This window comes from Rhinatrema bivittatum, chromosome 5, assembly GCF_901001135.1.
Source record: "Rhinatrema bivittatum chromosome 5, aRhiBiv1.1, whole genome shotgun sequence".
In the NCBI taxonomy this organism is placed as follows: domain Eukaryota; kingdom Metazoa; phylum Chordata; class Amphibia; order Gymnophiona; family Rhinatrematidae; genus Rhinatrema; species Rhinatrema bivittatum.
The window spans coordinates 252,276,166-252,302,661 of NC_042619.1; the positions used below are offsets into that span (position 1 = coordinate 252,276,166).

At 49.6% G+C, this 26,496-nt stretch overlaps 1 protein-coding gene across 3 annotated transcripts in view; it reads right to left on the reverse strand.

Moving 5' to 3' along the window:
- Nucleotides 1-19,805: 19,805 nt before the first annotated feature.
- FAM160B2 (family with sequence similarity 160 member B2) overlaps nt 19,806-26,496 on the reverse strand; it is a 120,980-nt gene continuing 114,289 nt past the window's right edge. For all 3 annotated transcript variants that reach the window (XM_029603840.1, XM_029603838.1, XM_029603839.1), the window contains 2 exons: nt 20,886-20,986; nt 19,806-20,746 (listed from right to left, as the gene is read on the reverse strand). In XM_029603840.1, coding sequence (XP_029459700.1) covers nt 20,602-20,746; nt 20,886-20,986 — 246 coding nt within the window. In that variant the 3' untranslated portion in view covers nt 19,806-20,601. The remainder of the gene's footprint in view (nt 20,747-20,885; nt 20,987-26,496) is intronic.

Here is a 26,496-nt window from a genome sequence, read left to right on the forward strand (position 1 = left end):
ACCTTGTTATCTCCCAGATGCTTTATCAACTGCTCCAAGTCTTCTCCAAACAAAAGTTTGTCCTTAAAAGGCAATGCTCCCAGATGAGCTTTTGACGAGACTTCCGCTGACCAGTTATGCAACCAAAGAAGTCTCCTTGCTGAGACTGCAGATAATCATAGTCCTAGAAGAGGTGCAAATGAGGTCATACGCAGCATCCTCCCCATAAGCGACCATAGCCTCCAACCGCTCTGCCTGTTTAGACTCCTGGGATGATAGATTTCTGTTACCTTGTAACTGCTGCACCCATCTCAAACTAGCTGCAGTCTGTTACCTTGTAACTGCTGCACCCATCTCAAACTAGCTGCAGTCACCCAGATACCAACAGACAACTCAAAAATCTTAAGATGCACCTCGAGCTTCCTGTCCTGCAAATCCTTCAGGGCCGCTGTGCCAGCTACCAGAATGGTGGTCCTCTTCGTAACCGCGGAGACTGAAGAATCCACCTTCGGCATCCATAACAGCTCCAGAGTGTCATCGGGCAAAGGATAAAGCCTATCTATGGACCTGCTAACCTTAGGGCCAGTCTCTGGAGTATCCCACTCCTTGACCACCAGCTCCTTAACTGACCTGTGAAAGGGGAAATTCTTGGTTGGACTCCTCAAGCCAGTCATGACCAGATCCACCTCCTCCAGGTCAGCCTGCTCCTGCAGAACAATTATTCCTAATTCCACCAGGACCAGCAGTATCAGGGGCCAGAGTTCCTCCCTTTGAAACAGGCGAAGCACTGGGACCTTTCCCACATCCTCTGGAAAGTGAGAAGGGTCATCCTTAGATGGCAAGCTCTGATCAGACTCCTCTGAGGAACCCGCTTTGGTGATCCCCGACCAAGGACCCTCCGAACCTTAGTGGCCCCTGAAAATCTGAACTTTTTTCTGGGGGGGGTTTTGTCGTCCTCTGCCTAGAACTAGACTGCTCTGCGGCCTGGTGGGCCAAAAAGGCTTTGTGCATCAGCAACACAAATTCCAGCAAAAAAGGGGAGGAACCTTGCCAAGCCTCCTCCAGAGGATCCTGATCCTCCCCCGACTGGCTCCCATAGGCCCCCCCAGGCCTCCTCTGTGCAGAAATCAGCCGGAAAACAGGTGGAAGATCCCCTCCCCCTGCTGCATTCTGTGCCTTTGCTGCAAATGACTCCAAGATGGCCACCGTTCCTGCACTCAGTGGGAATGGATCAATGGCCTCCCATGTTGCAGCTCAAGGCCCACCAGATCCCTGCTGCGAAGAACATGCCGCTGAGACACCTCCCCCCCTGAAGTGCCCTCTCCACCAGAGAGGCATCGGTGACAGCGGCCAGCTCGAGAGGCGAGCAGCACTCTCTCCATACATGGTGCATCTGCCAGCACCTGGCATGGCTCAGAGCAACTGAGAGCACACGGCACACGCCAAGACAGGCGCATACTCTAGAAGACACACCCAGCGATCACAACCCTTCTGCCACTGAAGGGGAACCGCCACACCAACTTCACAAAAAGATGACAGACCGCTTCAGCTGACCAAAAAGGCTTCTTTTTTTTTTTTTTTTTTTAAACAATTTTACAAACCAGATAAAAAGCAAGGCTATCTGAAAGGCTTATCGGGCAGAGACTTCTCTCCAGACTCCTGAGGGTGAGGGAACTGGACCACCAGCTGTCAACCTCTGCATGGATCAGCGAACACTCAAGGATCCCCAACCCCTGCTCTTCATCTAAAACCTCCTGCCAACCTCCTGGGAGGGAATTCCTCCAAAACTATCCTGAAGTCTTTTCTTTTTTTCTGCTAGGTATAGAACAGGAGGTTTTGCACCTCCTCCATCTGCTGGAGGCAGAGAAATACTGAGGAGCTGCAGGTGGCATACTGGGTTAAGAGGCAGTGCCTGTGAAACTTTCTCTGTCACCATTTGCTGGAAGGGAGGTAAAACCAAAGTCCCATTAGTACGCACTAACACAAAATACGAAATTCCATGAATTTCATCAATTTTTTTTTTCATTTCAGGGTGTTCCTGAAACACAACGAAATAGACAATTTTGTTGACATTGTCTATTTCATTTAAAATGAATGCACATCCCTTATAACTTTAATTGATAATATGGAGATGAAGATGTGAGAAAATATGAAGTAACAGAGATAATCCACTTGAGCATGTTTTTGCATTATAAGGCAGTTGATAATGTACACTGAATTAGAAGTGACAAACTTAAATAGGAGTCAGTTGTTATGGAAGCTCAGTGTTTTACATCTACAAGAAAAGGTTTCAGTTGAAGAATTCCAGGAAGATGTGGGTCCTGCATGAGAATGAAGTCGGAAGAGATGCTGAGATCACTGTTTTCCAAACCTCTTTTGGAGGCGCACCTAACCAGTTGGGTTTTTAGGATATCCATAATGAATAAACATGAGATAGATTTGCATACATTGATGACCCAGGATATACAGCTCCCATACATATTAATTATGGATATCCTAAAAACCCAACTGGTTAGGTGTGGCTCCAGCAGAGGGGTGGGAAACACTGCTGTAGATCATGCATGCAATGTTAACACATTTTCTGCAATTGTGACTGTTGCATCTGTCAGGTACTGAGAACTACCAGAGCTGTGAAGTTAAGATGTAAAAACAAGACAATTCAGCTGATTTGCAAAGTTTAAACAATTTCCAGAGATTTCCTTGCAAATGTGTGGAGCAGCAACATTTCACCCAGCTATTGGCACATTTCTCGCCTTTAAACGTGATTCATCGAGCTTTGTTAATGACCATGGCTTCATCTGAGAATCTGGGGAGGACTTAAAAACACAGGATGTGGTAAAGACTGTACATGGGAATATATTACGCATTACAGGAGCTGTACAAATGTATACAACAGATGTAAAAGAGAACATAATGGGTGTATATCTTTGGTGAGCTTTGCAATTAACTGAATTAGTATACAAAAGTTAGTGTACTCAGAAGTATCCCTCCTCCCTTACTCTAATTTTCTGGTCACCCAAACGAAGAAATCGCAGTCTGGCAACCTATGCAGGGGCCCTAAGAGGCCAACTGTTTGGGAAGAAGCCACAATTTAATCAATTTAATAATTCAAACAGCTACCAACACCAAAGCTTTGTGAATAGGAATGGAGAGGCAGAGGTGCAGGAAGTGAACTAGGTGGTAGCATACAAAGGAGGAAATCAACAAAAACAGTCTTGGATAAGGAGTGATATCTTACAAGCATTCATGCAGCTGGATAACTGGGCAAACTGAATACATCAATTGGTCTTTTTTTGCTGCATCTACTACTTTTTAGATCTACAGGGAAGTAGTAAAGTCTTTTGTGGGAAATGCAGGGTACAGGAGGAGGAAAGGGGAAATTTTGTGGGAAATGCAGGGTACAGGAGGAGGAAAGGGGAAATTTAAACATATCTATTAATTTCCTTTCCTTGAGTCCTGACAAACCAGTTCCGACAAGTGGGTTATGCATGCCCACCACAAGATAGAGGCAGAGAACATCTTTAGCTTTTTTCTTTTGACATCTTTTCCTACAGGGGCAGCACAACCACCTTTTTGGCTGGGGAGGTAGGTTGGGAAAATAAACCAACCTTTGTCCCTATCTCCCCAAGTGCCTTAGTTGCTGATGCAAATTAGGACAAAAGGTTTGTAGGCCCATGGCCCACCCCATTCTGCTGCCTATGCCTATATGCCTGCCTATATAGTTTGGAACAGCAAAAATGGATGGCAGTAGTCTCTTGGTCCAAGCTTAACAATTTAGAATACAAGGGATCCTTTTTTGTATACCCAAAATAAAAATTAAAAATAATTTTATATCCTTGACCAGATTCTGCGAACAGACCCGTCTGCTCTTCCTTCCCTGGAGTTCTAGAAAACTTTTCTCCTCAAAAGTTATTTTTCCTTTGACTGGATTCTGGAATAGTTCCATCAGGACTCAAGGAAAGGAAATTAACAGGTGTTTAAATTTCACCTTCCTCATTATCCTACCAGACAAGTGGAATGTGCCCAAGTAGTACCTAACCTGGGTGGGTAGAGGCAGTAGTGGCCTCCAAGACTCTTGTGCCAAATGCTGCTTCTTCCTTTGACTGCAAATTCAACTTATAATATATGACAAACAAGTGTAAGGAGGCCCATGTTGCTACCTTACATATGTCCTGCAGCAAAACTATTCTGTGTTCCACCTAGGACACTGCTTTGGCTCTTTACGTACACCCCTCAGTTCCTCCATACCTGCCTACCTTTCCCAAGGTAAGTAAACGAGATTGACTCCTCACTCCATCTTGCTATAGATGCCTTCGATGCACTCTACCCTTCCTTTGGCCCCGAACAATATGAACATCCTGTATGACATCCAGAATTTGATTGTGACTTTAAAGTAATGGAGTAGCATCTTCCATACATGTAGGGCATCCAAGCACTTCTTTGACCCCACACATTCTGCTATCTTGAATGAGGATAACGAAATGTATTGGTTCAGGTGGAACTCTGAAACCACCTTTGGAAATGAGTGGGGAACTGGGTGACTGTGACCCTGGCTCTAGAAAATGGCAGAAAGGAGTCACATAACAGCACCTGAAGCTATAATATTCTTCTGGCTGAACAAATTGTCACCACGAAGACTACCTTTTAAGTCAGGTTCGAAGAGGGGTGCCATTAGGGAATGTAATACCAAGCTTCGATCCCAAGGCAGAATTATCTGATGCCATGGGGGATACACATACTTCATCCCCCTGAAGAAATATGCCATATCTAGATGAGATGCCAAAGTTTCCTTCAACTTAGCTTCTGTAACATGTCAACATTGCTAATTGTGCACTCTACAAATTTAGTGCTAAACCCTTATCTAGGTCTTTCTGCAATAATTCCAGGATGGTTCATACCAAATGTTCTAAAGGGCAAAAACCCCTCATCCCGACACCAGGTATCAAAAGCTCTCCAAACCCTCACATATGCTAGGGACATGGATCTCTTCCTTGCTTTCAACGGGGATACTACTGCTTCTGAGTTACCCTTGCTTCTGTGACCTCTTTTGTAAGAAAGACTCTAATCTGGCGGCTTCTCTGTCCGAAGGAGTTCTGTGTTTCATTTGCACTTGTTTGTCCTGCTGTACCCACCTTACCAGCGCTCTAGCCACATACCCTCCATAGACAGCTTGTCTATACAGGTGGAAATCTCAAAGGACCTCTTCAATAAAGATTCAGTTTTACAGATCCGGGAGTCCTTTAGAGCAGAGCCTCCTTTTATGGGAATCATGGTCTTCCAACACGGTTAATGGATCATCTACCCTAGGCATTGTATAGGCAATCTGTTGAGTTAGAAACAGCCATGTCCGTGTTCTTCTGGATCTTAATGATGCATCTGGCACATCCCATTTTACCAAGATCAGCTCCTGTATGTCTGCATAAGGAGGACAGGCTATGGGGGAGCCTTCTAATTCTTGATAAAATAGGGTCCTCTCGCAGCACCTTTTCCTCTGATTATCTGATAATCACAGGGACTGCATGAGTGCACTTAGTTTTTCTTTCCTTAAGGCCGCATCTCCTCCAGTTCCTGAGTCCATCTCCCCTTCCTCTTGATGAATACTGTGATTCCCTCAGCTCATCCAAGTGGCCACTGTGGACACTCTGGGAATACAGGGACTGTCCTGAGGAAGCTCCTCCCTTCCAGTTTCAAAATGGGCCTCTATGGGAACAGATCTGTACCAAATCTTGAGTACCCTGAGGGGAACAGACCCCCAGGCTCCCCACTCCAGTTTACCTTTCTTTCCCCTCATTTCAGAATATGCTTTGTGCATGATGAAGATGAATTTTGGGGGAAAAGTCTTGCTTTTGGCTGCCTTCCTGCAGCCCCAGCGCCATCATGTCTGTTCTCCGATTTGACCCTCTTGCAAACACCGCATGGGGAGAGGGGCCTTACTCCTCTACTATCCCTGATGCTGCTATTGCTGCCCTCGGTTCAGAGCAGCTCAACCGGTCCAGTTCCTCCGCTCCTGATGCTACGTGAGTGCCTCTCACTCCTCCCCTACCTTGCTCTATGGCCAACTCTGCTGTTCTTCGCTATGGGGCTCTCTCTCCTGCCTCCAGTGCATCACAGATTCTACAGAAAGAACCTGCCACCAGTTGCCACATTGCAGACACTTCCTCCCTCTGACATTGCTGCCTGCAGAAGCTGTGGAATGATGGGGGGAGGTCTAAACCAAGTGCTCCTTCCTGCATTCCCTTTTTTTTTTTTTTTCTTTCAAGCAAGCTACGTGGTTGGCTGCTGCTATTATCAATTCCCTAATGGGAATTGGATTTTCTGGAAAGGAACAGCAGCCAGGCCTGGCCGTCTTCAAAATTCCCGACTTGGTTCCAACTCCATCAGGCAGAGTGGGAGTCCACAGTCTTCCTCCTGCTTTCCAGACCAGTCACCACCATCTGCTGGAAGCAGAGAATTACTGACATCCATTCCTGCTGCTCCACACTACATAGGAAGGGATGACATAAAAAAAAAAACAAAGAGCTTCCTTAAATCCCGTCTCATGGAGATCACGTGACGCTGTGAGGGAGAGCGGATGTAGCTTTCCTTCTCTGGCTCTACTCTCGCTTATCCAGCCCCATCCTGAACATTCAAAACGTCACAGAGTTTGTAAAAATCCTGATTCAGCCTGTGGACAGCACCAGCTAGCCCTAGAAGGTAAAATGTCAACTCGAATGGCACGGAAAGATAAGGAAAAAGAAAAAGGGAGGCCTACTGAGGCGCTTTTGGAAGAGGAGATGGGACTGTCTGAGTCCCCCATCCCTAACAACTGGGCAGATATCAAAGCGGCAGTGGTAGAAGCGTTAGAACCGGAATTTAAAAAATTATCCCACCAACTTGGAGACCTCACTGCTTCTATAGCTGGATATGAAACACGCTTTGGGGACTTGGAACACAGAGTTTCAGAAACTGAAGATGGCCTAAACAGCGTACAATCAGAACTGGCTTCCCTTAAAAAAGCGCTGGCAATTCACACTGATCGCATAGAGGACCTGGAGAATAGGTCCCGAAGGTCTAATCTCAGATTTGTTGGGCTGCCTGAAACTTTGGATGAACGGGAATTGCCACAGTGGCTGGAAACCTGGTTGACTAAGGAGCTGGCTTTGAATTTGGTGCGTGGGCTGCTGAGAGTGGAGCGGGCACACAGATTAGGCATAAAGAAACAGCAGCAAGAACGGCCCAGGGTGGTTATAGCCAAAATCTTAAATTATGCCCATAAAGAAGCGATTTTGAGGGCCAGCCGGGGAGATAAGGAGTTGCGCTACGAGGGCCGGAAGATTTTAATATTTCAAGATTTCTCGGTGGCATTATCGGCCCTGCGGCGCTCCTTTGCCCCTCTGTGCTCCCAGTTGCATCAGTTAGGGCATCGTGCAATGATCGTCTACCCGGCAAGAGTCCGCGTGGCTACTCCGCAAGGTCCCCGCTGGTTTACTACGGTGGGGGAGCTGAAAGAATTTGTTAATTCACTCACCGGTTCCAGGGAGGACGCCCAGACAACCCCGAACAACCATGCCTGAGGATCACCACGTGGCCAAGATGGCCGACGGCACCTCTGCGAATTCCGGCGGAGGCACATTGCCGCGAGAACTGTAAACAAGGCCAGCGTTGGTGTTCCCGCGGAGGAAATTAAAAACCTAAACGAATTTAAGAGGCAGCGCGCAGGAACCCCGGGCTCGAGGAACCACAAGTGCGTCTTTACCAGCTGACTTGAGTCCGAGAAGGTAGGACTGAGCACAGGAACGGCAAGTAGTTTAGTGATATCCTGGATGTCAACGTTGTTTCTCGGCTTTTGGGGGGCACAACTGCTGGCGCTCTGGGGGGCCTGTTGATGTCGGACAGCAGAGGCTTCCTGTGAAGCTGGGCTCCGGCTGGGCAAGGGAACCTGTCTTTAAGCGGATTCACGTGGTTTGGGAGCCGGTCGGCGTTAGCAGCGAGACGCGCTTCATGCCGGCAGTTCGTGCAGTGGGTAAGATGCTGCGGCACCGGGACTTGTGTGGACACCACAGCTTGCCGGCGACAGACTCCCTGCAGAACTCGATCTGCGTTTGGGACTGTTAAAAATGTTGTTCTTGTTTGTGTGTGTTATTCTTTCTGTTTTACGTTTCGGCGCCATTACGCTTGCAGTCACTCGGGCTGGGATGGGGCACGTTGTTTACTTAACGGGGGGCTCTATAGCCAGGGGGGGTTGAGAGGCTTCGGGGATCCTATTTCTTCCTTAATGACCCGGCTTAGTTCTGGAAGACAAATTAATTCCCCGTAGTGTGGGAAGTAGCCACCTGGTTCGGGTAGGGCTGCTGGGTAATGACGATATGATAGTAAGCCTGGAGTGGCTGGTTTGGTGCGGGGATGCGTTCTTAGTCCCTTGGGAAAAGCCCGTTTAGGTTAAGGATATTTGGCCCGGAGCCCATAGGTAGGGGGTGGGGCTGGAGGAGGGGGAGGGGAGCTGGTAGTGTCGTTCGTGGTTTCAGCTATGGGGGTGGGAAGTTTTCTATTTGGTGACACGGGAGGGGGATGTTCTGGAGGGGAAGGGAAAGAAGATTCAATAGGGGAGGTTGGGGGGAACCGGGGGGGGGGGAGGGGTATGAGGGGGGGGGAGATACATTGAGGTTACATGAGGGTGGGGGAATAGTAGGTGCTGCGGTGCTGCCTGTTACACGAATGGGATTTGAAAAGTGGTTCAGGGGAGGGCCCTGGCTGGGACGGCCTTCCCCTGTATTATGTGGCTCTATTCTTGAAGTGGGTATTATGCTTTTGGTTATTGATCATGGTTAAGTCGGGTTACCGCTTCACATCTTGGAATGTCTGTGGTATCCATTCTCCAATCAAGCGATATAAAATTTTACAGGCTTTAAACCGTAAAGGTGCGGATTTGGCGTTGTTGCAGGAAACCCATTTGTCGGATGCAGAGCACGCTAAATTACGTCAGGGCTGGGTGGGAGAAGTACATTTTGCCTCTGGCGGCTCCCGCTCGGCGGGTGTGGCGATCTTAATTAGGAAAAACTTCCCTCTGAAGGTGTCTCGTGAGATTAAAGATCCGGAGGGTAGATACCTGATCCTGGAGGCTGACTTCCAGAACACTCCGATTGTATTATGTTGTATTTATGCGCCTAATTCCCAGCAAGCAGGGTTCTACCGTAATCTGATGCAGGTGCTCCTTCCCTATTTGGGTCAGTCCCTAGTGCTGGGGGGAGATTTTAATGCTTTAAAAGACCCGGTATGGGATAGACTTGCCGCTGGGGCATCGGGGGGAAAACTGAGTACAGAGTTGCAGACTCTGGAACGCACTTTGCATGTGGTGGATTCTTGGCGCACGCTTCACCCCTTTGACAAAGAATTTACACATATCGCTAGAGCGCATGCGACACAATCTCGTATAGATTATTTTTTTGTTAGCGATTCTTATTTTTCACATATTTTGGATTCCGGTGTTGGGGATATCCTCATTTCGGACCATGCCCCTATATGGATAGATATAAAGGCCAATTTGGCTCCACAGCAGGGACGACACTGGAGATACCCGTATTTTTTAGCGGAGGATGTGACCTTCCAGACCTATGTTAGGGAGCGATGGGGGGACTATACCACTCTCAATGCCCAACATAAAGATGACCCAGTTCTCCTTTGGAGTACTGCCAAAGCAGTTTTGAGGGGGGGATATCATCTCTTACGTAGCGTACTGGAAGAAATCCCTAAACAAAAGACTTCTTCTCCTCACCGAGCAGTTGAGACAGGCTAAGAGAGGTTTAGTGGCCCAACCATCACAGGAGCGGCGGGTTGCGTACCTGTCCTTGCAAACGGCGATTAATTCCCTTTTGCATCAGAGGGCTGTCAAGAGTGTTCAATACTATCGTTATAAACTATATCAATTTGGTAATAAGTCAGGTAAAATGCTGGCGAATCTTGTGAGATCGGTGGGGGGCTCGAGACATATCGCAGCATTACGCACTGGTAGCGGGAGGACCGTAAATACTACCCCTGAGATTGTAACAGCCTTTCAGGACTTTTATATGAAGCTTTACAAGGCGGGGGGTTGGGACCAGGACAAGTGGGATTCCTTTTCTGCTAGGGTAAGTTTACCGTCGATCACGGTGGCTCAACAGCGTTGGCTCAATGAGCCTATTCGGGAAGAGGAGGTCCACAAAGTAATACGGGCAGCCAAAAAATTGAAAACACCGGGGCCGGATGGTTATAGCGCGGAATTTTATCAGTGTTTGGCCGAACCGCTGACAAACCTTCTCCCTTCGGTGTGCCATAGCTGGATCCAGCAGGGTTCCTTCCCCCCCGTGGGTAATTCGGCCCACGTCACTTTAATTCCGAAGCCCGGACGGGACCCGCTGGACCCGGCAGCGTATAGACCCATTTCTCTGCTGAATGTGGATCATAAATTCCTAGCCAAAATTTTGGCGGACCGCCTGGGCACTATTTTACCTACACTCATACGGCCGGGTCAGGTGGGGTTTGTCCAGCAGCGTTACGCCTTAACGAACATTAGGAAGGTGATGGCGGCGATGACTCTTTGTCAGCGTATGAAGGTCCCCTTTTTAGTGGTAAGTCCGGATGCCGAAAAGGCATTTGACCGGGTTGAGTGGGCTTACATGTTCCGGGTGTTGGATGAAATGGGGTTTCAGGGGTTTTTTTTGGAGGCAATCCAGTTACTTTATAATAATCCTCAGGCCCAATTATTGGTGAATGGAACATTGTCCTCCCCTATTTCAGTCATGCGGGGCACACGTCAGGGTTGCCCATTATCTCCCCTATTATTTTTACTTTCCCTGGAGCCGTTACTTTTGGTAGTGCAAGACACTCCGGTCATACGTGGGGTGCAGTTTTATTTTCACACAGATAAGGAGATCTTTAAGTATGCCGCTTTTGCGGATGACATTTTGCTTTTTCTCACCTCGCCGGCGAGGTCTTTGGGGGCTCTCTTACAGGTGGTTGGAGCCTTTGGAGAGTTTTCCGGTTTGAACATCAATTGGGACAAATCGGAGGCCCTGGCCTATCCACCTACCTTGCGGGAGACCTGGGATGGAACATTTCCATTACGCTGGGCTCACAATAAGCTTAAGTATTTGGGGGTTCTATTGTCAATCGACCTGAGCGCTATATATTCTCTCAATATTAGCCGCCTCTTGAAAGTTACGAGGGAAAAATTGCTTTTATGGAAAGAGCTTCCTCTTTCACTGGGAGGGTGTATTAATTTATTTAAATTAATCATTTTACCAAAATGGCTCTACGTGGTACAAAACTTACCAGTGTCCCTTCATAGGAAGGATATGGGCACCTTGGACTCCCTTCTTAGGAGTTTTTTATGGAAGGGTAAGAAGGCAAGGGTTCCATTACGCTGGTTGAAACTAAAATGGGGTAGGGGTGGTATGGGAGTCCCGGACCTGCACAAGTATGTGATAGCGGCTAATTTGCGGATCGTCCGAGATTGGATCTCGGGTCAGTCGACTTTTGTTAGTTTAATAGCAGAGCGGACGTTGGTACATCCCTTGGATATACAATTTGTACTTATGTGCCCCAACAAAGACTTGACGGATACAGTTAGACGAGATCCCCTCATTGCCCCCCTCCGACAAGCTTGGCGTTCTATGACAACAACGCTGGGGCTCCCTGAATATACCGTTTTTTTGATGCCTATCATGGGCAATCCACATTTTATCCCTGGGACTCAATGTAAAGTGTTTCGCGACTGGAAACAAATGGGGATTATCATGTTGGGCCATGTACTAACTGATGGTGGGGCCCCTTTTTCTTTTGCCGAACTTCAAGCTCTATATGGACTCCCAGCTACTAGTCTCTTTGGGTACATGCAACTTAGGCATTATATTAGTTCCATCCCGGCTCTGTATAGAGCCCCTGACCATTTCCAAACCCTTGCGAGGTTTTTTCAACTGGATAAGACGCAAGCTATATCCCTATCAGGCTACTATCATGGTCTTACTAAGGGCCGAGCCACGGAGGTATATAGCCAGGCGGTGGAAAGATGGAATAAAGATGGAGTGTTTCAGGTCCCATTGGGGGTATTTTCGACCTCTATGAAAGCTTTGACCAGAGTTACCAGTAACATGTACTATAGGGAAATGCAGTTTAAACTGTTATATCGGGCTTATATCACCCCACAAATTGCCTTCCGAGCGCACCTGGCGCAGACGGCCACCTGCCCCCGTTGTCTGGGGTCTAAGGGGACATTATCTCACGTTTTTTGGGAATGTAGGGGAATACGCGCATATTGGGGAAAGATTGTAAAATATCTGAGTGATTTGATGGATATGCAATTACCTATGTCGCCCTATATGATATTATTTGATTGTATTCCCCATCCCTTGGTTAATCGGATGGAGTTTCGCTGGTTCCTGCGGAAAGCCTTCGCCGTGGGGAAAAAAATGGTGTTGCTCAATTGGAAGGAGCCAACAGCTCCGTCCTTCTGGTTGTGGAGGATCCATTTGCATCGTCTCATGCAGATGGAAAACATGGCCTCACAGATGGACCCCCAGAGACATCGTAGATTTCTGCAGATTTGGAATGGATACCTGCAAGCGTTGCCACATCGGGCCAGAAGCCTGATTCTTAACTGTTGAAGCCTGCTGGCCGAGAAAGGCCCCACTCGTGTAGCATCACAGAATATCAGTTTGTTATGAACGTTCAGTATGCACCTGAGAGGGGGGAGGGGCGGTTGGGGGGGAAACTTGTATTGCAATTGCTGACTCCTGTTAGGTTGAGGGATTGGGATATGGGATAAACTGTATATCTCTAATCCTGTCTGTACTGTAAGAAAATTATTATTTACCTGCTAATTTTCATTCCTGTAGTACCATGGATCAGTCCAGACAGTGGGTTATGTCCCCAATCCAGCAGATGGAGTCAGCACAAGCTTTGAGGGGGCGTATCCATATATACTACTACCCCCTCTGCAGGAGTTCAGTATCGAGTATATCAAAGCCCGAGTAGAAACCCCCGAAGGATCAAGTTTGTGGAAACAGATAATGAAAACAATTGTAACCGCAACAAGTAACTGCAAACATCCTACCAACTTGTAGGGAGCTGTGAAAAACAGCGAAAAGAAACAACTGTGAAGACACAGAACACTGCGAGCAAGAAGCAGCGCAGAGCTGAGCAGGATCAAGAACCCAAAGGCGGTGGGCGTCTGGACTGATCCATGGTACTACAGGAACGAAAATTAGCAGGTAAATAATAATTTTCTTTTCCCTGTACGTACCTGGATCAGTCCAGACAGTGGGATGTACCCAAGCTTCCCTAAATCGGGTGGGGTCCTGCGAGGCCTGCTCGGAGAACCTGCTCGCCAAAGTGTCCAGAGACTGAAGAGGCGAGGTGCAGACGATAGTGCCTCGAGAACGTGTGTAACAATTTCCAGGTGGCTGCCCTACAAATTTCCTGCGAGCATACCGCGCGAACCTCCGCCCAGGAAGCCGCCTGAGAACGTGTAGAATGCGCTATGATTCCGGGTGGGAGAGTCCGACCCGCCCCAATGTAGGAAGCAGCAATGCCGGCCTTCAGCCATCTGGCAATGGTAGCCTTCGAGGCCTGAGACCCCTTCTTAGGACCGGCCCAGAGTACAAAGAGATGGTCAGAGGTTCGGAACTCATTTGTAGCCTCCAGATAGAGGCGCAGAGTGCGCTTGACATTCAAGAGACGGAGAGACTTCGGCTCTGAGGAAGAGAAGGACAGCAACTCCACCGTCTGGTTCACATGGAATGCAGAAACCACCTTCGGAAGGAAGGAGGGAACGGTGCGAAGCGAAACTCCAGAGTCGGAGAAACGGAGATAGGGCTCTCTACACAACAGAGCCTGCAGCTCCGAGATGCGTCGAGCGGAACAGATGGCCACAAGAAATACAGTCTTGAGAGTGAGATCCTTTATCGTTGCGCTGCGCAGCGGCTCGAACGGTGGTCCCTACAGGGAGCGAAGCACAAAGTTAAGACTCCAGGAGGGACAAGGGTCCCGTAACGGAGGACGCATATGCTTGACACCCTTGAGAAAACGAGCAATGTCAGAATGCTGTAGAAGAGAGCCCCATCGCTCAACAGCGAGCCAAGGGCGGCCACCTGAACCCGTAGTGAATTATAGGCGAGCCCTTTTTCCACCCCCGCCTGTAGAAACTGAAGGATCTGAGGTACAGAAGCCTTAGCGGGTCTCGTGGCCTGGCTGGTACACCACAGCTCGAACACCTTCCAGACTCGAACATAGGCCGATGTCTTTCGTGCCCGCAATAGCGTGGATACTACCGCCTCCAGGTAGCCCCGACGCCGGAGGCGGCGCCTCTCAAAAGCCAGGCCGCAAGACAGAAGAATTCTGCCTGCTCGAAAAATACCGGGCCCTGATGTAGGAGCTGGGGGAGGTGCCCCAGCCTGATTGGCCCGTCGATCACCAGCTGTAGCAGGTCCGCAAACCAGGGTCGCCTGGGCCATTCTGGGGTGACGAAAACCACGGTCCCCTGATGGCTTTCTATTCTGCGGAGCATCCTGCCCACCAGGGGCCATGGTGGAAAAGAAAGATATGGCGGCCACGGGAGGACCAGGGCATCCACTCCCTCCACGCTCTCTCCGGCGACTGAAGAAGCGTGGAGCCTTGGCGTTGAGAGCGGACGCCATCAGATCCAAGTGGGGGGCCCCCCACCGATGGACGAGAAGTTGCATTGCTTTGTCGGAGAGAGACCACTCTCCGGGTCCAGCAGTTGACGACTGAGGAAGTCCGCCTGGACGTTGTCCACACCGGCGACGTGCGAGGCCGCTAGCCGGACGAGATGACGCTCCGCCCATTGCATCAGCAGCGCCGCCTCGAGCGCGACCTGCGGGCTGCGCGTGCCTCCTTGTCGGTTGATGTAGACCACGGTGGTAGCGTTGTCCGATAGGATTCTGACTTCTCGGTTCCGAAGAAGCGGGAGGAAATGTCGCAGAGCTAGCCGGACCGCTCTGGTTTCCAGACGGTTGATTGACCACTTCGCCTCCACCGTGGACCACGTCCCCTGCGTGGCGCTTCGATCGCAGACTGCACCCCAGCCTGCTAGACTGGCATAGGTGGTCACCACCACCCAATTTGGCAGATCGAGGGACATGCCACGGGCCAGGTTCGGCGGATCCAACCACCAGCCCAGACTGTCCCTGGCATTCTGTGGGAGCAGGAGAATCATCTGATAGTCCTGCAATACTGGTTTCCAACGGGAGAAGAGCGCCCACTGTAAGGTCCTGAGGTGCGCGAAAGCCCAAGGTACAAGGTCGATGGTGGACCCCATCACTCCCAGGAGTTGCAGGTAGTCCCAGGAGGTGGGCTCTGGTAACGCAGAGAACCGTCGTGTGTGATCCCGCAAGGATTGAGCTTTGTCCTGGCGCAGAAAAACTTTGCCCAGTAGGGTGTCGAAAGTTGCCCCCAAAAAAAAACCCAAGCGTTGCGAGGGCATGAGGGAGCTCTTGGAGAAGTTCACTACCCATCCCAGGGAATGTAGAAACCGTACTACTCGAGTCACCGCTGAGCGTCCATGATCGAATGACTTCGCCCGGAGGAGCCAATCGTCCAGATAAGGATGAACCAGGATGCCCTCCTTCCGGAGAGCTGCCGCCACAACTACCATGATCTTGGTGAAGGTGTGCAGCGCCGGCGCCAATCCAAACGCGAGAGCCGTGAACTGAAAATGCTGGTCCAGAATTTTGAAACGAAGGAAACTGTGGTGGTCCGGGCGGATGGGAATGTGCAGGTAGGCCTCCGTTAAGTCCAGGGAGGCGAGGAACTCCCCCCGATGCACCGCCGCAATCACTGACCGGAGCGTTTCCATGCGGAACCGAACGACTCGAAGGGATTTGTTGACTTCCTTGAGGACTAGGATAGGCCGGAAGGAACCGTCCTTCTTTGGTACGACGAAATAGATGGAATAGTGGCCCGAGCCCACCTCTCCGAAGGGCACGGGCGCAGTAGCGCCTATCTCCCGGAGTCTGTCCAGAGTCAGCTGCACCGCTCCTCTCTTGAGGTCCGAGCCACAGGGGGAAAAGATGAACCTTCCCTGCGGGGGGCGGACAAATTCCAATGCGTAGCCGTGTTTTATGGTATCCAGGACCCACTGGTCCGAGGTGATCCGTGCCCACTCCGCTTAGAAATACGTTAGTCGGTCCCCAATCCTGGGGACAGGGGAGTGGGCGAGACTGGCATCATTGTGAAGACTTGGTATAGGGGTTCCCGGTTCCGGGAGTAGTGCGTGCGGGCCGATGCCCACGGAAGGCGCGCAACCAGGGCTGAGACCTGGGGGCGGATGGCCGGGAGCCCGTCTGTCTGTAGCCCCTGTAGCGCCGTTGCGCTCTGGCTCTGGTCCGAGAAGAAGAAAACGCTCTGGATGGTCGAAACCTATCCTCCGGCAGCCGATGAACAGCGTTCTCCCCCAGGGACTTGATGATCTGGTCCAAATCCTCCCCGAAGAGGAACTTGCCCCTGAAGGGAAGAGAGCCCAGACTGGACTTAGAGGACGTATCAGACGCCCAATTGCGTAGCCACAGTAGTCGTCGTGCTGCCACTACCGAAACCATGGATCTTGTGAGGACCCGAAAAAGGTCGTACGAGGCGTCCGCCCCATACGCCACTGCGGCTTCTAGCCGATCTGCCTGGGCAGCCTCATCGGACGGCAGGTTCTGAGACGTGAGGAGTTGTTGCACCCAAAGGAGACTAGCCCGCTGGGCAAGCGAACTGCACATCACCGCCCGCATACCCAGAGCGGAGACCTCGAAAACCCGCTTAAGGAAAACTTCCAACTTACGATCCTGTGTGTCCCGCAATGCCGCACCTCCCGTCACTGGGATAGTCGTCCTCTTCGTGACCGCCGACACTGCGGAGTCCACCTTTGGGACCTTGATGAGGTCCAGAAAATCTTCGGGGAGCGGGTACAGCTTTTCCATAGCCCGGCTGCTCTTCAGGGAGGCCTCCGGGGTGTCCCATTCCCTGGTGAGAAGTTGTAAAAACGAGTCATGAATGGGAAAAGCCCGAGCCCTCGGCCGGAGTGCCGCCAGGACAGGATCTCCCTTCCTTGAAGAAGTGATGACAGCGGGAGCTACTGGGGCAGGCGGGTCTGGTGGCGGATCCAAATCTAATTCTTGGATGATCTGCGGGATGAGGTCGTCCAGCTCTTCCCTCTGGAAGAGGCGTAGGGTACGCGGATCATCCCCCTCCTGTGTGCCGTCCCCTTGTCCCCCGTCCGGGAGGTCAAGTCCATGTCCCGCTGGGTCTGGCACCGCCCCCACTGCCGCGGGCGTGGATCGGACCCGGGTAGGAAGGCGGGAGGCCCCCACTCCCGGAGGGTCGGGGGGGGCCGGCGTCGAGGGCGACATCCGAGGGATCTTAGGAGGGGGGGGGGGGGGGGTCCCACAGGTGCTTCCAGCCCCTGCAGATAAGCGGTATGCATGAGCAGGATAAACTCCGGAGAGAACCCCGGCCTGCTCGGGTGCGCTTCGGGGGCGGCGTGGTTCCTGCTCCCTGGCTCTGGGTGCTTGGTTCCTGCACCAAAATCGGGGGAACACCCCCGCTGGTAGAGTCCTCCAGGGATCCGTTCTCCCTCGTGGCCTCCAGGGATCCGTTCCCCCTCGTGGCCTGCGCCTCAGGGCGCTCAGAATGTAAAATGGCCGCCGTTCCCGCCAAAAATGGCGGAGTGGCCGGCCCGCACCGCCCGGGCAAAAAAAGAGAAATCAGTCAGGGACTGTGAGGTACCTTCCCCCCCGGGAAGGCATCGTGCACAGATGCCCTCCCGGGAAATCCGGGACCCCGGGTCTCCGCAGGCCGCACAGCGGGACGGCCGCGGCATCGGGATCGCTGCAGGAGAAAAGAAAAAGCCACAGGGGGGGGCCACGCGCACAAAGGCGCTGCTGCGGGGGGGGCCCGGTCGGCCCGCACTGCCCGCTGTCTGAAAATAGAGGAGGGTGCCGCGGGGGGGCCTTCCTGGCCACACGACCCGCCCCAGACATCTTTCCCTAAATGGCTCAGCAGCCCATGAGGAGCTGTAAAATGGCCGCGGGTGAGGGAGTAAAGAGCGAAGAGGCCGGCTCCACCGGCTTTCGCGGGCACCGGGGGCTGAGCTGTGAAGGAAAAAACTACAAAGGAAAAACAAACTTACCCCTGGCTGCAACGAGAAATAAACAGCAAGGCCGCAGAGAAGAGACAAGGAAGATAAGCCACTCCCCAGAAGTTGAAAGAACTCTGCCTTACTTTTTTTTTTTTTTTTTAAACTTAATACAAACTTGATACAAACTTGATCCACAGAAAAAGACAACAACAAGCCATAATCAAGCAAGAAAGTGAAGAAAAAGGAGGGGAAGTCTGATTCCCCTACTCGCATCTGCTGGAGTCAGAAGATACTGAACTCCTGCAGAGGGGGTAGTAGTATATATGGATACGCCCCCTCAAAGCTTGTGCTGACTCCATCTGCTGGATTGGGGACATAACCCACTGTCTGGACTGATCCAGGTACGTACAGGGAATATAACCTATTATAATAATAAAAATCGTTTACACAAAAAAAAACAAAAAAAAAAACAAACAAACAAAAAACAAAACTAAAGATGATATCTGCCTTCATTTGTTGGTGGGGAGGTGTAACCCACTTGTCAGGACAATGAAGACTGTTATCCAATCCGATTCTTTTTTTTTAAGGTCTTCTGAATGCAACTCATGAGGACAAATGTTTGTGGTAGGCAATATTCCATCTCAGATGCACAGAAGTCCACCACCTGCATTCTAACCATGGCCTGTACTGCAGCCCTTTTGCAAATTTGAATGCATGGGGCATGGGATCTACTTACCAGATGCAGTTCAAACCTGAGGAGGGCTGCAACACACCCTGGCCCTGATTTTCAGGAACTGCCACTTAGCTAGAGCAGTGGCAACATATCTGGCTAAGAGGCAGTAGCTCAATATCCAACCAAGTAGGTAGACGGCAAAGTGACGGGTGGGATGGGGGTGTAACAGGGAGGAGCTACTTATCTGGCTAACTTAGTCAGATCGATGCGGGTATTCGGACTTTATGTCTATGTTAACCAGATAAATTAGACTTGCTATTGAGCAGGTCTAAAGTTAGCCAGCTAATCGTAACTGGCTAACTTTAAACTTATCTAGGTATATTCAGTGGCGCTACTGCACTGCTGAATATCTCGACTAAATTAGCAAGATAAGTTGATCTGGCTAACTCAGCTAGCCTACTAAGCTTTCAATATGGACCTCTCTGTGATCAGAACATAGTAACATAATAAGGATGGCAGAAAAAGACCAAATGGTCCATCCAGTCTGCCCATAAGCTTCTTATGGTAGTATCTGCTGTGTCGTGCAGGTTACCCCAATGTTTCTCTTAAGAGTAGCAACTGCTGCTCCATGCAGTTATCCCCAAGCCTTTTGAGAAGCCATAAAAATATGTACTGCTAGCAACATTTTTACCAGGTGATGAGCCTACTTGAAAATTTAGACAGTGTTGTTTGACGAGCTTTGCTTTATGCACCTGGCCATAGAAGCAGTCCTGTGCCTTTTCCCTTATGGCTGTGCATCAGTACCCCAGACTATAAAAGTCAGGGCTTGTGTTGATTGTCTCTGAAGCCAATTCCTCTTTCCTGCCACCCGCCACCTCCCATCAAAGTGGAGAGCAATGTTGCAGTTGCGTCAAAAGCATCAAGAGTTAAGAATAGTAACAACATGGACTTCTGCACAACTTAGAGGGAACATTGGTTATAGGGTAATTTTACTAAATAGAAATGACATACAAATTCCTGTGAATTCAATAAAACCATAAGAACACATAAGGAACTAAAATGGAAAGAGATGACAAAATTGTGCCTGTTTTATTTAAATTGCTAATAAATAAGGTTTAATTTGCCCAGCTGTTGCCACTGTTATTGCTCGTGCTCCCCCCGTGCCTCCTGGCACCTACTCAGCTTGCCACACACTATTCACAAGAAGGGCAGGTGCATGTAACCAGTGAGGACTTGTCCGGGTACCTCCTGGGCCTGCAGAAAATGAGCTGAGAGAGTCCTTGTTTTTGGGAAGTACACAGAAATAGTCTCAGCCAGATCCCAAATACAGATGTACCTGCTATGAGTTTTTAATATAGAAACTTGACTGCTTCTGGGCTCTGCAGCATTTTCTTCCTGATTCTTCTTTCATTAGAAGCACTGCTGGTATTGGGTCCCTCCCCTATACAGGCTGCTGATGAGAAAGTCATAATAAAGTGCAATGACCCTGATTTCTCACAGGTTTTCTCCTATTCTATGCCTAAGGGAAAAGTCATCTCTAAATCAGGCTGTGTGTTCATAGAAGAGATTTCTGTAGAATCCAGTCAATCTGGTAAACTCTGTCACCCTTCTGACAAGCCTCATACCATATGGGGCTGCAAATCACCTCATTTAGTTATCTTCCAAACTGCAGTATAGGGGCACCCACACCCCCAAAGCCAAGCTGAAGTTGCCACTTTTCAACCAGTGTGACAAGGAAAGAGGTAGTACCTTCCCCCCACATTGCTCCAAGTCCTACTCAGGAACAGTGCATATGAGGGTACTGCCCTTATTCCTGCCCACAGGCAGGGCATGTGTAGACAGCTGCTGGCAGTCATCTTCAGGTTTCCTCTCTGGGAGATGCATCCACATGGAGGACAGAGTTGCCATCTTCTGGAGAGAATTTCACAAAAGCCACAGCAGCCAACTCCTTACAGAACTCCTCCAGCACCACCACCCCTTTCAAGAGAATCAGGTGGTCAATCCTGCAGCAAGAGAGTCACATGTTAGTCGCATGGGTGCCACACCCTTCTGTCTTAATGTGCCGGGTCTATAGTTAACTGTTCTTCCTCTCTCTGGCAGACTAACTCTATGGATGAGCTAGGCATTACTATGCATACTTACAGCTCCTCAGGAACCAGCCCCATTAATTGCCTTCTAACCAGCAGCAGCTTTGCAGAGAAGTGAAAGACCCGATGAATTCTCTGCATAAGGTCACCGATGACCTGAGATAAAGGAGAGAGATAGAAGAGACAGACATGAGGAGAGAGAAAGGGGATTATCCAAGAGATGGAGGAGGCAGCTGTGAGGGGAAAGCAGAGTTGCTTACCTGTAACAGGTGTTCTCATAGGACAGCAGGATGTTAGTCCTCACATGTGGGTGACATCATCAGGATGGAGCCCAATCACGGAACACTTCTGTCAACGTTTCCAGAACTTTGACTGGCACCACTGAGCATGCCCAGCATGACACCAACTCTGCATCCAGCAGGAGTCCCCCTTCAGTCTCGTTTTTAGTAAAGTATGAGCGAAAAATAAAATAAGAAAATGGAAACAGACCCAATTCCGCGGGGTGGCGGGTGGGTTTCTTGAGGACTAACATCCTGCTGTCCTGTGAGAACACCTGTTACAGGTAAGCAACCCTCTCACAAGCCAAGCAGGATGATAGTCCTCACATGTGGGTGATTAGCAAGCTACAGGATGCCCGAATGTCATATAGTCAAAATACCTAACGACGTGCAACAGGCATAACAACTGAGGTAGTTTTGGTGAGTTGGGCAGCCTGATGATCTCCCTGGGTCGCAGGAAGGAGTTGGGTTATTATATGGGAAACAGGTTACGTAGGACCGATTGGCCGAAGATGGAATCCTGTCTGCCAGCTTTGTCAAGACAATAATGAGCTGCAAAAGTATGGAGGGAGCTCCATGTAGCAAGAGGAACGAGTGGAGGTGTGCCACTGACGTTGCCATTGCTTTTACAGAGTGTGCTTTAACACGGTCCTGCATAGGAAGACCTGCTTGATGATAGCAAAAAGAAATGCAATCTGCTAGCCAGATTGAAATGGTCTGTTTGCCTACCGGAGTACCCAATTTGGTTTTATCGAAAGAGACAAATAGTTGGGTGGACGACCTGTGGGCTGCAGTACAATCTAAGTAAAAGGCAAGAGCGCATTTGCAGTCCAAGGAGTGGAGAGCTCACTCACCTGGATGTGAGGTTTGAGAAAAAAGGTTGGAAGAGTAATACACTGATTTAAATGAAACTCAGAGACTACTTTTGGTAAGAATTTAGGGTGAGTACCGAGTACTACATGGTCGTGAAGAAACCTAGTGTAAGGTGGATATATAACTAGTGCATGTAACTCACTGACTCTGCAAGTGGATGTTATGGCTACTAGAAAGATCACCTTCCAAGTGAGATGGCAAAGCTCGCAGGAATGTAACGGCTCAAAGGGAGGCTTCATAAGTTGTGCTAGAACAACATTAAGGTCCCAGGTAGGAACTGGAGGACGTAGGGGAGGTTTAAGGTGTAGTAAACTTCTCATGAAGTGAGCTACGAGTGGTTGTGCTGATATCATGGTGTTCGATACCTCTGTGATAAGCCGCAATAGCACTAATGTGGTCACGAATAGAGGAAGTCTGTAGTCCAGATTCCGAAAGATGCCATAGGTAGTCCAGGAATTTTACTATGGAACAGGAAAAAGGGTCTATTTCCTTTATATTGCACCATGAGGAAAATCTCTTCCATTTTGCACAATACGATCTTCTGGTAGAAGGCTTTCGTGAAGCAACGAGGACTTGTGAAACACTGTCTGAAAGGTTTAAAGATTGCAGAGTTAACCTTTCAACATCCAAGCTGTCAGGGACAGTGAATGGAGGTTGGGATGACATAATAGACTGTTGTTCTGCGTTATTAGCATTGGGTCCGTGCCCAGGCGAATGGGTGGTTGGACTGATAGGTCGTGAAGGATGGGAAACCAGACCTGACGCGGCCAGTGAGGGGCTATGAGAATCAGTGTTCCTGCCGTAACTTCATGAGAGTCTTGCTGATGAGTGGAAGTGGAGAGTAATCATAGAGGAGACCTATTGACCACGAGTGGGAGAAGGCATCCTGTGGGGGAGTTTCGTGGCTGCGGTGCAGAGAACAGAAGTGTGCTACTTTGCGGTTGTGTATTGACACAAAGAGGTCTATGTGCGGATGGCCTCACTGGCGAAATATGCATTCTGCTACTGTGGGGTTCAGGGACCATTCATGGGGATGAAAGGTCCGACTGAGATTGTCCGCCATCACATTGTGCATGCCTGCCAGATAAGTCACTCTCAGTAGTATGGAATGGGAGAGAGCCCAGGCCCAGATCTGCGCTGTCTCCTGACATAGTAGATAAGAGCCTGTGCCCCCTTGTTTGTTTAGATACCACATTGCAACCTGACTGTCCATTTGGATGAGGACCACTTTGCTCGAGAGGCAATCCTAAAAGGTGAAGAGGGCACATCGAATTGCCTGGAGTTCCAGAAAATTGATCTGATGCTCGGACGCCGCTTTGGTCCAAAAACATTGGGTTTGGAGGTTGTGGACATGAGCTCCCCAACCCAGGGGAGATGCATCTGTGGTTAGTATAATTTGGGATTGTGGAGATTGGACTCCTGTACCCACCAATTCAGGGAGAGACGCAGCTGATTGATGACGTGGACAATGTGAGACATCTTTTGACTTGACTGGGACCATTGGGATTTTAAAGTCCATTGTGACACTCTCATGGCTAAGCGAGCCATGGGAGTTACGTGAACTATGGACGCCATGTGGCCCAGTAAGGTCAAGAGATGACGAGCCGTAATGGTCTGGCGAGACTGTAATGATCTTTCTAGGATGGATAAGGAGTGTGCTCTGGTCCGTGGGAGGAACGCTTTTGCCTGGATAGTGTCGAGATCTGCTCCTATGAATGAGATTTTTTGAGATGGAGTCAGATTTGACTTGGGGTAGTTAATAAGGAACCCCAGTGATTGGAGCAGATTGATTGTATAATGGAGGGACCGAACTGCTCCCTTTTGAGTCGTAGCCCTGATAAACCAATCATCCAGGTACGGATAGATGTGAACATTGTTTTTCCTTAAATGGGCTGCTACAACTTCCAGGCATTTTGTGAAAACCCTTGGGGCTGATGCAAGCCCAAATGGTAGTACACAGTATTGAAAATGGAATTGACCTACTGTGAACCGGAGGTATTTGCGATGAGGAGGATAAATCACGATGTATACGTAAGCCTCCTGCAGATCCAGGGAGCAAAGCTAATCTGTTCTTTGAATCAGTGGGAGCATGGTACCCAAGGTTACCATTCTGAACTTTTCTTTTTTGAGATATTTGTTTAGGGCACTTAAGTCCAAAATAGGACGAATACCTCCTAATTTTTTTGGAATCAGGAAGTAACGAGAGTAGAACTCTTGACCCCAGTGCTGTCGAGGTACTGGTTCTACAGCATTGGATTGTAGAAGGGTCAAGAGTTCCACTTCGAGGAGTGGGGAGTGGATGCTGGGGTTTGTGAGTGGACGGGATAACCCGTTTGGCAGTATGGTGAGAAAGTTTAGATGGTATCCTTGGCTTATTACAGTTAGTACCCACTGATCTGTTGTAATGGTGTGCCAGAGATGGGAGAAGAGGCACATGCGGCCTCCCACTGGAAAGGCAAGAGATTGGCTGTTGCTCTCTGGTTGGGTTTTTGGTGTCCTAGTTTGACGAGTCTGGCCTCTTTGTGGAGGTTTAGATTGTTGAGGCCGAGATTGAGGTGGGTAATATCTTTTCGGTTTATATGTAAACTGTCTAGGATCTCGTCTGAAAGATCTCTTTGTCGTGGATGGATAATCCAGAAGAAGAGCAGACAGTTGACATAGGGTATCGTGGTGGTCTTTTAATTGTGCAACTGTTGGACTTTAGTTCCAAATAAGTTGTCACCAGTATATGGGAGGTCTGCAAGGCGATCCTGGACCTCTTGTCGTAAGTTGGAGGACTTAAGCCATGCCCAACGCTGTGCACTGATACTTGCTGCAGAAACCCTGGAGGCGGTGTCAAAGATATCATACACTGCTCTTATCTCATGCTTGCCAGCATCTAGACCTTTTAGAAGAATGTTGTTAAGTCCTTCCTGGTATTCATCAGGTAGAGATTCGGAATACTCCTGTACTCTCTTCCAGAGATTTCTGGAGTATTGCGTCATATATAACTGGTATGCTGCAATGTGTGCAATAAGCATTGAGCCATGGAAGACCCTTCGTTCAAAGGCGTCTAATGACTTTTGCTCCTTACCTGGAGGTGCTGAGGAATGAGGCCTGGATTTGTTAGATTTCTTTTGGGCCGACTCCACAACTACTGACTGGTGAGGTAGTTGAGATGTTTGGAAACCTGAGGCTGATTGCATCAAATAGATAGCATCAGCTTTCCTATTCACAGGAGGAACTGAGTCAGGATGCTCCCAGTTACGGTTTAGAAGGTCCAGTAGTACTTCATGAACAGGAACTGCCATGACTTCCTTGGGTGCATCTACAAATTGTAGCACTTCAAGCATTTATGGCTGGCATCCTCTTCTGTTTGCAAATTAAAAGGAATTGCTCAGACATTTCCTTAATAAAATCTGCAAATGTCAAGTCCTCCGGTGGGGAACGTCGACGTTCATCTGGGGGTGAAGGTTGTAAAGGTAGATCTGAATCATCAGAGTCAGTAGTATCAACTCCCCATGGATTATAAGGGAGGTCACCGGCACCTCCAGGGCCTTGAGGTTGAGGTAGAGGTGCAAATCCAGCTGGATCTGGAGGTCGCACCGATGGGATTCGAGGTGGCATCAATGGAGGCATCAAGGATGGTGAAGGCATCGATGGCATCAGTGTTTTCGAAAGATGGTGCGATGGTACGAAACCCGATGGTCCTGGTGTTGGTTCGGGCATTGGCCGCTCCGGTTCCTCGTCCGAGGATAAGGGTATCTGCATCGGTGTCGGTGGCTTCGCAGGGGCCGATGGCACAGCTGGAACCGAAGGAAGAGCACCGATTAATGAATCCAGTCTATCCAGAAGAGAAGCCAGCATCATCGACATGGGATCGGGCAATCATTCCAGTCTCCACCGGTGCCGGTGGAGACTGGAATGATTGTAAAGCTTGAAGCACCGCCTCTTGGACAATCCTGTCCAATTCCGTCTGAGAAGCTGGCATGGGGGGGTACGGCTATTGTGGGTGGAGGCTCGGAAGGTGTAGCCGGAGACTCTACCGGTGGCTTTGGAGTTCCGGATCCCGGCACAGATACCGGTAGGGAACGCCTCGGTGCCCTGAGTCCAGACGGGGATGGGGCCTCGTCTCCTTGGGGCTTTTTTGGTCGGTGGCTCAGTCTCTGATGTCGATGGCTTTCCAATTCCTACATCGGAGGAGACACTTCGTCGATGATGGTGTCGATGTTTCTCTCGATGATCGGTCTGCTGTTTGTCTGGCATCGAAGATGAAGATGTCGATGCTTTGGACCGAGAAGAGGAAGGTGAAGGGACATCACCAGTGGATTTTTGCCATTTAGGCTTCGGTGGTGACGGAGTCTTTGAGGATAGGAAAATTGGTTCTTACCTGCTAATTTTCGTTCCTGTAGTACCACGGATCAGTCCAGACAGTGGGTTGAGCGCCTCCTGTCCAGCAGATGGAGACAGAGAAAAACTGAAAGGGTATCCTATATCAGGACAGTGCTCACCCTGCGTCCCTTCAGTATAAACATT